Raw genomic sequence first — 10,753 nt, 5'->3', positions numbered from 1 at the left:
TTCTACTCGAAGGAAAAAAAAATGGGAAAAACCCATGTATTAACTATAAAAGTACATTACTCAACTTCTGGAGTACCTGAAAAATGGAGCGGTTAATAATATTGGTATAATTAATAGCAATGCCGTGGTAAACGTGATAAATAATAAAGAGCCTTGTGAAAATCATGATTTTCCATTTCATTAAAAAAAAAAACCCCTGTGCTATTGCCCGTATATACGTGAGTAATTTTAAAAACAATGAAAAAAAAGAATGGGCAAATTTTGTAAATTTTATCCAAATCCATGAAAATTTCCAAACCAAAAGGATAACATGTAAAACCTGTAATTCACTTCAGGCTCAAAAAACTCATTTGAGAATAATAAGTGGTCTATTTGATTTATTTATATTCAACATTTATACAGCCAAAAATACGTAAATAAATAGTGTGAAGAATAGTGGATTAAAACAAAAAATACCTCTGATACATGCAACAGAGCATGAAATGAATCCTATGATGCTTAACCCTCTATATCTACAAAGAACAATTTTTGTGATTCTAATGAGATACAAAGATTCACTGTAACAAAGGCCTAATCATTCGCATGACTTTGATTTCCACTGCTTGTCCTTTGCTTTGATTAAACATATAAATGATGCATGCTTTCGCTAAAATTGGCATTCCCCCACTGCAACTTTTGTTTCAGTGCCTACCTTATTTCTCTTCTGCATTTGCGGTGGAAGAGAGTTTCTCTTCCAAATCGTCAAGCAAATCATGGTATTCAGCAAATGAAGGATGAGACTGTCAAAAGTACATTGTTAGAGCATGGTGAGAAAGTCGGATTTGGTTAAGAATATTTGGACTGTAAAAGCCACGTACCTGCAATGTCATATTATATGCTTTCCACAACCGCATGTCATGCCGGAAAAGATCAAAAAGAACCTGCTCAACAACAAATAGATTATGATCATGAAAACAACTCTGATGAATAACTTGCCTAGCGTTTTAATGTCAAAAGGACCTAAAATCAAAACAATTAAATAACAGGTATCCCCAAAGATGGATTTCAATAACATCAAAAGAGATTTAAAGACCAAGTTTACATAGATATGTTTCAGTTCAGCCTCTTTTGAGGTGATCTTCTACACTATCAGGAACATTTTGTCTAATGAAAAAATTACTTAATTTATTCCAAAAAAGTAACTAGAATATCAAAGGAAGATGTCAAATAAAGCACCAGAACAAGTTTTCGGATCTCAAATTTGAATGATAACAAACAACTTTAAATAGTCCCACTTTAAGATTCAGACTGAAGATGGTTGAAACTCGGCTCGCTGTTTTCTTATGGCAGACAATTAAGGCCTATGTGGCTCTTTTTCATACTAGGAATAGCAATGCGAAGAAAGAGAAAAAGAAGGAAAGTTGGGTTCTATATTGTTTTCCATTATGCTCCAATTGACTGCCATCTAACCCCTATATGCAGCTCTTTTTTTATCATACTACAAAGAGAGATGAGAAGAAAGAGAAATCAGGAAGGACGAGCTGCTATTTAGAGAAACAATAGATATTAGGCAAATATCAATTGAAAAGTCACATTAACAAAAATATTTATCCAAAACATTGATGAACTTACTGAACACGTTGACAGTTTAATTAATTATGTAAAATAAATTATGTAGAAAAATACAGATATTTGTAAAAATTTTAAAATAAAAAATTCATATAAAAAATTGCCCTCTTGTGAAGCATGGACAAAATTCCTAGTAACTTTTTAAAGGGAAGCCCAAAGCAAAATGACAACTCTAATGAGTCACCCACACTTCAAATGAGGACAAGGTATGATACATGCATCAGACTCCAAGTATCATTAAATCCAGAATTTAACATCAAAAGAAGCAAACTATACCTCAGAACGTCTTAAAAGCGTGGCAAGGACAACTATCCACTCCTTGAACTTGACAGAGCACATATGAGCCAAGAGGAATTCAGCATCCAATCTGCTCTGCAATGTTCCCATTTGCAGCTGGAATTTTTTTTTTTTTTAGAAAAAAGGGTCCAATCAGCAAAAGACTATCAAGTGACACAAGAAAATTGCAGGAAAAGAACCTTAGTTTTTATGACCTGAAGTGTTTACACAGTTACTGCCTTAATTTGCCTAAGTTGAGGCACTTGAACAGTTCTTACATGACACAAGCTAGTTCACAACGGTATGTAATAATACAACAAAGGAGAAAAGAATATAGAGTAAAACAAGTTTCCATGAAAACTCGCACCTTTTGCCCAATCAGTTCAAGACCTGAAGCAAAATTCTCCAACCTAGCAGAACCATATCTCTCTCGTTGAAGATATTCCTGCAAAGTATTGTTCAGTAAAACAAATGAAAATCACATAACCAATAAAATGAGATCTTGAACCAACTTAGGTTTTCTTACCACTAAATCAAACTGAGTGCCTTTCACAAATGCAACAAGCTTGGAAAGTTCCTTTCCCGACATCAAATAGCTAGCATGATTTTCCAATATGTTCTTGACTGGAGCAATATGAGCACTCTGGTCTTTGAATGAAGTGCTGTTGCCCAAGAAAAATGAAATGGGTATTGTTTCGAAATCATAACATTGCAAAAGTAATGCAGAACAATTCATGGAAGTCAGTAACCTTTTATCGAGTGAAGGCCTCCTGTAACTCGAACGAAAAAGGAAATAACCCAAGAATCTAGGAGATAGTCTGTCAGAATCTGCAGATGCCTGCTCATAATCTCTCCCTGATCTCAACAAGAACCTCACCTAAGAACAGGAGAAAGAAACCATGATTCAGAAAGAGTTTATTACAATAAAAAATCATTTGTATAAACATGCAACCATGTCAAAATTATACCAGCTCTCCAGCAAGTTCATATAAGGATTCATCTAGTGTTGCCTGCACAGGATTTGATAATGCTTTCAAGAGTCTTGAGGTAATTAAAGGCAAAATAAAGGTAAACAGAAAGAGAAACAATTACATATAAAACTATTAGCATTTAGCAAAGAGTACCTGCAATAAGCGCAGAGCACAATACTGACTAACAGCAGGACCCTCAAGTTTGGCAATTACCTGCACCATTTATAAAAGGAATGAATTGATCAAACCATAGAACAGGAGATGATGACTTCTGTACTCTTATGTATGAATTGAAACCTTGCATATTGTTTTCTGACCAGGAACTCACATACAATAAGAGAGAATGTGTTCCTCATTCTCATGCATAGCCTTCCAACTACATCTAATGACTAATGACTAATGAGGAAGAGATACATGATTCTTAGAAGATAAACACTCATAAATTTACTTGGTAAAGGTTCAACACAACTACTAAACTGTATAACCACCCAAAGAATAATTTAAAAACAGGCTATATACATGGGTTAAAAATAGTTTCAACCATCTCAGAAGAGGACATATCTTTGGTAAATTTGGAAAGGGCAATGACAAGAAACATGATATGCTTACTACAAAGTAAAAATTTCCAAAGAGAAGATAATTCTTACAAGAATGTAGCACGCTGCAGTGCGGTACCATCTCCGTTGGAAGCAGTCTTCAAACAACCTTTAGGAATAAAATTTGTGAGGGCAATTTTTGGGAGGAAAAAAGGATGAAGGCATGCTAATAGAAATGATAAATAGAATGATGATGCAACCAACCATTGCCAAATCTTTACTCAATGCAATTATCACTCAGAAGAAAGTCAAATCTTTACAAACATAGTTAATCACTATAGATGACCAGGAAGAAGAATCTAGTTCATTCTGCTCAAATTTATAATACTGCCAAAAATATGGGCCAGGATTCATGTAACCAGTTTCTGTTTAGTTTCAAAGAATTATACATTATCATGCATGCACAAAATTAATTAGTTAAATCAAGACTTATAGATATCTTCAACATCTTTCAGACATGCTTTGTAACTGTTCACAGGAAAAACAAATAAAAAAAGGAGAATTAAAGCACGTACTCTGTTGATCTTCCTGCGGCATTGAACAGATCAGCCCAATGTCTACCATCAGTTTTTCTTGCAACACTCACAACCACATCAAGATACTCCGGAAAATTTCTGATCAGATCACAGGTCTTCTCCAAAAGAGAGACATTCTGTTTCTGGACTGAGACCTGGTTTTTATTCACATTTTGCCTGCAAGAAACCAATATAGTTTAGGACTGTTAGGATAAGCGTAAAGAGATACCAAAAAAAAAAAAAGAATGAGAGAAAAAGAAAGCACATCAAAGCCTCCTGCCTTCCAGTGAATACACAGAGATCAAGATTGGTCCATAAAAAGGTTGAAGCAAAATAGAAGAAACGCTTGCTAAAACCAGCAAGCATATATGGAAGTTTATATTTTCTAGTTTCCCAAAAGCTAAAAAATGCAACATTAGGATTCCATCAAAATGCACACAGAGACACAGCATAGTCATTTCAAGCTCTTGAGTCGAAAGGTCCATTAACATTTAGCTTAACAAAAATAACTTGGACAGTCATTTTTCCAAGTTAAATAATACCTTGAAATCTCAGCATCAAATACAGTAAAAAGAAGCCACTCTAAACAATGTGAAAAATGAGGCTTCTCAGCTGATATTTGTGCCAAACGCAAAGCCTCCTCGCTTTTGTTCCTCTGCAAGAAGCAGGACCAGAATCAGAAAGAGTATGTATAACCTAGTAATAGCATTTGCTTTAAAACAAGTTGTATGCGCAACAAAAACATCATCCTTTATGCTACTTAGAGAAAAAGGTATGCCTTTGCAAATTACTAAATTAACATCCGCAAAAGTTGTAATAACACTTTTTGGTCAAGCAATAACAAACTTTTTCATTCTTGAAGGTTGGTGGTAAGAATCTTTACTTTCATTAGCTCAAAATGGGAAATCTACAATGAATGAGGACTTTTAAGAATCAACCCACAATTCTCACTATCCATTTTGGGAGAAAATATTTCTCAAACACCATTAAATAGAAAGAATTAAGTCTCTGCCTGATGAAACACAGAGGTTTGACAAATAAATGGATATATTGCCCAAAATCCATTGTCATAATGCATAAAATAAGTCAAATCCTTGCTAATAAAGACAAGAAATTTCAATGTCAATATTTCTGTATGAATTTACACTTTAAATTAAACAGGGATTTGACACTCTTAAAGAGATGAGAAAATAAAGATACCTGAAGGAGGTGCCGAAGTAGGCAATGCAATATAGTTTGAGCTTGGGGAGTAGGCTCAAAACATGGAAATTCTGTGCATGCTGAAAATGACATTCTTTGAGACACACCAACAACAACACCAGCATTTGGAAGAAGCCCCAAAGGATAAACCTCGCGGTCAAATTCCAGATCTGGATCCAACTAATGATAAATGTTGAAATATTAAAACCAGTAGATATGCCAAATAACCAGATGAAATGCAAAGTCTTTAAAAAAAAGATACTGAATAAGAGAAATAATAATGAGACAAGAAGAGCATGTAAGGAGATCTAAAATCCCAAAATACCACAGGGAGCTCTTCCCAATAATACCTGCAAAAAGTCCTCCTGCTTAAATGAGTCAACACCGGGAGAAGGATACCAAACCTGTAAAAATAAGCTTCCAACAGAAATTAAATCAGACTAGTACAAGCTAGAGAATCTACACTAGAAAGAAAGAGCTAAATGTTGGACTACCAACTTTAACAGTAGGTTACCTGCATTCCTCGGTAGCCATAGTCCAACCAAGAGACATCCTCAATTAGATTTGTTTTCTCTTCTGATTGACCACATGTAACCCAAAATAGTTCAACCGAATTAGTAAGTTCCCTTTCCCGTCCATCATCCAAATCAAGTAATGAAAGCTCTCCATTTGCTCTCAGTATCAGACACCTAGAAAAGCAAGTAATTTTTAGACGCATGCAATGTGCAGAAAGTTCTATGCACCAGTCAAAGGTAATACCTTGCAGGCTCCCTGGCTAACAAGTCTGAAGAAGATGAGATGTGATTGTCAAGGGCACTGTCTCTTGGAATTTGATCGGGAATAAAACGCATAGCTGCAGGATGGCTCTTTGCAGTCATGATTGAGAGTTCTCGTACTGTAGAAAGCTGTTTGTCATTTTATCACTTAAAAACGTATGAAGAATAACTTTACACATTATTTCAAAGCAGAATCAGATTTATATTTCAATAAAAGACTTGAATAAAGGAAATTGCATAACATTCCTTTACCTGTAAGTCTGGAGTACTAGTAGGTGATAATTCACCAAATAACTTCACATGGAATATGTGTACATCAAAAGGGCGATAAGTGACTAGTATATAATCTTCGTACACATCCATCACCATTGGCTTTGCAAGCAATGGTTTACGACAGAGTAGCGAGCTCTGATCAAGGTGATATCGAGGATAGAAAAGCAACTCATACCTGTATACAATCATTTACATCAACCACAATAAATAACAGTAGATCATGAAATTTAAATGATGAAATCATAACACATAAGTATTCATTAAAAACAAATGGCAGAAAGAAAGAATTGAAACTTGCTGCCAAAAGCTTAGGGTTCAAACTAAGAGCACTTTATCGCATTGACTTTAAATGAACTGGAAATACGATGACTTGCCCATCAACTTTCAGGCATCTATAGATTACAAGAAATTAATCAACAATTATAAGTATTTCGACAGAGTTGACAAGTTCTGCAGAAGTAATTAAGAAGGCACAGATTTGCATCTCACATGTTAGAAGAATCAATGTAGTTGCAGACAACAACGATCTTCCCCAGCCATAACAGACCTTTACACTGAATCTTTTGTTCCTGAGAAATATCTCCAAACACTCGCCATTTCTTCTGTCTTATATCATATAAAATCAACCCATGGAGACCAGCAACTGCTAAATACATTCCATCCTTGCTCGCTGCCACATGCTGAACAGGCCAATTCTGGGAGATGTAAGAAACCTGAACAAAAGCAAAACCACATCAGAAACATTCACATTTTAAAGAAACCATAATGAAAGCAGACAGTTTTTGAAGTTGTGATTCGGATGTATAACTGGAAGGTTTAAATGTAGCATCTTTAGCTCATCAGTATCTTCTGACTGCACAACAAGCAATCTATCTTCACCATAAATCACTTGACGGACATAAGTCATTCCTGAAACTCCTCTGCTAAGGCAACATTTGCCAAAGGAAAATGCAAGAATTCTCTCCAATGATCCCTCCTCAATAGCGTAAAGCCTATATCCATAATCATCCCACTGCATTAGTGAGGTACCGCCCATCAAAGGCTCATATTTACATTCCTGGTTTGGCTTAACTACTGGAGAAGAAGCAGAACTCAAACCAATTTGACGGATGGTTGACATTAGACGACATCCAGAAACAGACCAAACCGTAAGTCCTCTTAACTTCCACCCAACTGCAAAAGCAGAATTATCGGGTGTCCATGAAATACAACTGACAGAACCAGTGTCCTCCATTGTATATCTGCCAAACAACAAAATTGAGAAGTAAATCTTTCACATTTGCAAATGAAAGCCTAAACCCATACAATAGATTTCTACAAAATTATGGTCCAAAAACTTGCTAAAATAAGTACCAGAAAGAAACTAGCAAAACCACAAGAAGTAAGGCGTTGCTTAACATGCAGATGTTCATAGTACTGTAAAAAGAGTTGAGTGCAAGTTGACAACCACAAGAAATGTGATTTTACAAAAAGAGAAATGAGGAAAATATACTCTTTAAGTACCTTGTAGACAAATATAGTAGTCAGTTAACTCAAAGAACAAAATGTAATTACATTTAGACTATACCACCAACATTCTAGCTTTAACAATAAAGACAGTACATACCCCCAGTCATATAAGGAGACAGTACGAATGAGTGACCCAGAATCAGCCAAGTCAAATAACTCAACAACACCTCTTCTGGTACCAACAGCAAGGATCAGTTGATCTCCAGCAATGGAAGTACATACAGCATCACCATTTCCCAAACTTTTTTCAGCTTTAATGGATTCAACTGGCTTTAGACCTTTCTTGCTCACAGAGCATGACACCAGTTGTCCATCAGAATATAAGACTAATAGCAGCCTCATCGAAACACAAAACTCCAACTGTGCTATAGCAGATTTCTTGGAGACTCTATAATTCGAGGCAAAAGCTCTTTCAGCCTCTCCAGAAGCAATAGAATTAGCTAGAGAATGTGATAATGAAGTAACTTCACTGTCATTATGTTGAGAGGAATCAAGTCCAAAAGCTCCATAAAACTACAGAGAAAAAGAGAATTACAAAATCAAATTCTGTCTTTAAAGGAATTGCATAGAAGGAGAAATTGCAACTACATGTTATCTATGGATTACCTCCCCCTTCCAAGAGATACTATACAAAGATCCATCAGAAAGACCCAATAGCATATGTTTGTTATCACACACAATATTGCTCCTGCAACAAAGAAGTTCAAAGGAAATGATAAATAAGACACCGAAAAGAACTGAAGTTACGGTCAAAATTACCGCAAATGAAAAAGAAATATTTACACGGCCAAATCATTTCCATCAAAAGGGACTTGTTCATTCAGAACACGAGTTATCGTTGCTAGAAACAAACCAGAAGGTTGCTTCCCTCCTATTTGTACTTTTCTCTCTGTAAACTGGACCTTAAAAATGTGAAGATAGAAAGATGAAGTCTGCAAAACAAAACAAAAAAAAAAAAAAAAGGGACTGAGAAATTCATAACAAATACAGTCATGTGTTTAAATATCTACAGAATTAGTACATTGAAACAGAGAATGGGGGAATGACCTTAACAAGCATTTTCTTTTTATTTTTGATCAATTCCCCAGAGCAAAAAGAAACTCTATCCATCATTCATAAGCCCTAGAATAAAACAAATTAAGCTAAATGCAATTATCAACAGTAATGCTACATAAGCTGCCGCTCTACTTCATTGTAATCAGGTGACACACTTTACTCTATTAAATCCAAAATGCCAGCACCCTAACACTAAACCAACATTTAATGAAAACAGATACAACTTTAGCAAAAAGAAAATGAAATGCGAAGCCAGCACAGTAAGCTAAATCAACTTTTCAGGTAAAAAGAAAAAGAACTCACAAGAATCGCAATCAATTTGGTGTCAGGGCTCCAAACGGCCTGCAAATTCTCGCCTTCTCGCTGCAGCGAATCCCCATCTCTCTTATACCTCCCTAACCTCACTCTATGCTGCAATCACCGACATATTAATCATCAAAAAGCTTTAGGGGGGAACAAGAAAAACCTAAACATAGATAAAAGCATGCATTCGTGTAGGAAATACCTGGGAGGAACTCCATAGCTCGAAATGCAAAGGCGAAACGATGAGCAAGAGTCGGTTAATGAGTTTTAGGTAAATGATCTTTTGCGACGAAGGATACTGCCCTTGCTCTAATGGAATCACCTGCGGATATCCATATGCCATATACATCTTCCTTGAATTCTTCGCTTACAGTTGATCTTTTCTCAGCTAAGGATCTAATTCAATAAATAGATCTGAGAGAGTGGAGCATTCTTTTTTCTTTTCGAGAAGAAAGAAGCGGATTTTAGATCTTGTAGATCCGGGAGAGGAATGGCGTTTTCTGTATTTTTCTTTCAATATCAATCTTTTTTTTCTTTTAATTTGATTAATTTCTTTCTCTGTTTCAAGAGGAAATGCTGAAATGGATTTTGATTTTATAATTAAAAAAGAGATAATGTCATAAATGGCCCCTAGAGTTTAGTGAAAATTGTCAATATAGTACTTTTACTTTAAACAAGCTCAATGTAGTCATTGTGGTCTCCAATGTTCTTTTTAAAATAAACTAAAATTAGCTGTTTCTTTTTTCTTTTCTTTTTTCCTTACAAGAAAGCAATTACATTGTAATTGAAAGTGGGAATAGGTTTGCACTCATGTTATCAATTTAAACCTACGTTAAGTTTTCGTGATTAGCAAAATGTAATGATGATGTATGGTTAGATTTGTTTAGAAATTAATAAATTAATAGAACTTATTTTAAGAAAAATAAATTATTTTAGAAAACATTTAGATTGTATTTAAAATAATATTTTACTATTAAAATATTAAGAATTTTAGTTTTCATTTAGATTGTATTTAAAAATAATATTTTAGTATTAAAATATTAAGAATTTTAGTTTTCTCTATTTATTATTTATTTTCAATTAAAAATGTTAGAATATTTCATTTTTAAATTAAATTTTTAATTAATTCTTTAAAATAATTCCATTCATTAAAATATTATAGTATCTAAAATCATTTAAAATATATGTAATGACTTAAAATTATAGAAAAACATATTTACTAATTTTTTAATTTTTAATTTTATATATTTTAAATATATATTATAATTTTAATGAGATACTTTTACTTTTTTTTAAATATGGGATAAATCATATATATTATATGAGAAAATTTTAATCGTTACAAGTGAAATTTTTAGACTCGCCCATATTATATAATATAAATATATATATTATAAGGTCTTAGGCTTCCGGTTGATCCAGGCAGCCTAATTTTTTTACACATGGTATACTCATTTTGTTGACATGTGACAATTATTTATACAACCAATTTATATATTATATATTACAAGGTCTCAGTCTCCAGCTAATTTGGGCAGCCTAAATTTTTGACAAATAACATACTCATTTTGTTGACATGTGTCAATTATTTATACAACCAATTTATATATTATATATTACAAGGTCTTAGACTCTTAGCTAATGTAGACAGCCTAATTTTTTGACACGTG

At 34.0% G+C, this 10,753-nt stretch overlaps 1 protein-coding gene across 1 annotated transcript; it reads right to left on the bottom strand.

Moving 5' to 3' along the window:
• Window positions 1-349: 349 nt before the first annotated feature.
• LOC105796686 (uncharacterized) lies at window positions 350-9,642 on the bottom strand. The gene is made up of 23 exons (XM_012626468.2): window positions 9,286-9,642; window positions 9,084-9,191; window positions 8,508-8,656; window positions 8,331-8,412; window positions 7,822-8,237; window positions 7,024-7,456; window positions 6,705-6,928; window positions 6,195-6,390; window positions 5,926-6,071; window positions 5,681-5,855; window positions 5,517-5,570; window positions 5,167-5,346; window positions 4,509-4,621; window positions 3,967-4,143; window positions 3,503-3,560; window positions 3,009-3,068; window positions 2,853-2,894; window positions 2,634-2,761; window positions 2,411-2,546; window positions 2,252-2,329; window positions 1,885-2,001; window positions 858-920; window positions 350-779 (listed from the first exon to the last, which is right to left on the bottom strand). The coding sequence occupies exons 1-23, from the start codon at window positions 9,430-9,432 to the stop codon at window positions 693-695; spliced, it is 3,369 nt and encodes a 1,122-aa protein (XP_012481922.1). The 5' UTR covers window positions 9,433-9,642; the 3' UTR covers window positions 350-692.
• Window positions 9,643-10,753: the final 1,111 nt, after the last annotated feature.

The sequence above is a fragment of the Gossypium raimondii genome, chromosome 7, assembly GCF_025698545.1.
Source record: "Gossypium raimondii isolate GPD5lz chromosome 7, ASM2569854v1, whole genome shotgun sequence".
Classification (NCBI taxonomy): domain Eukaryota; kingdom Viridiplantae; phylum Streptophyta; class Magnoliopsida; order Malvales; family Malvaceae; genus Gossypium; species Gossypium raimondii.
The sequence above is the reverse complement of the archived record's forward strand: the minus strand, read 5'-3'. Positions and strand labels throughout refer to the sequence as shown.

Coding starts and splice junctions, on each gene's coding strand:
- LOC105796686 (XM_012626468.2), bottom strand. CDS start 9,432: ATGTATATGGCATATGGATATCCGCAGGTGATTCCATTAGAGCAAGGG. Junction 8,657..9,083: donor CCAAATTGATTGCGATTCTT/GTGAGTTCTTTT, acceptor TTTGTTTTGCAG/ACTTCATCTTTCTATCTTCA. Junction 2,330..2,410: donor GCACTCAGTTTGATTTAGTG/GTAAGAAAACCT, acceptor AATACTTTGCAG/GAATATCTTCAACGAGAGAG.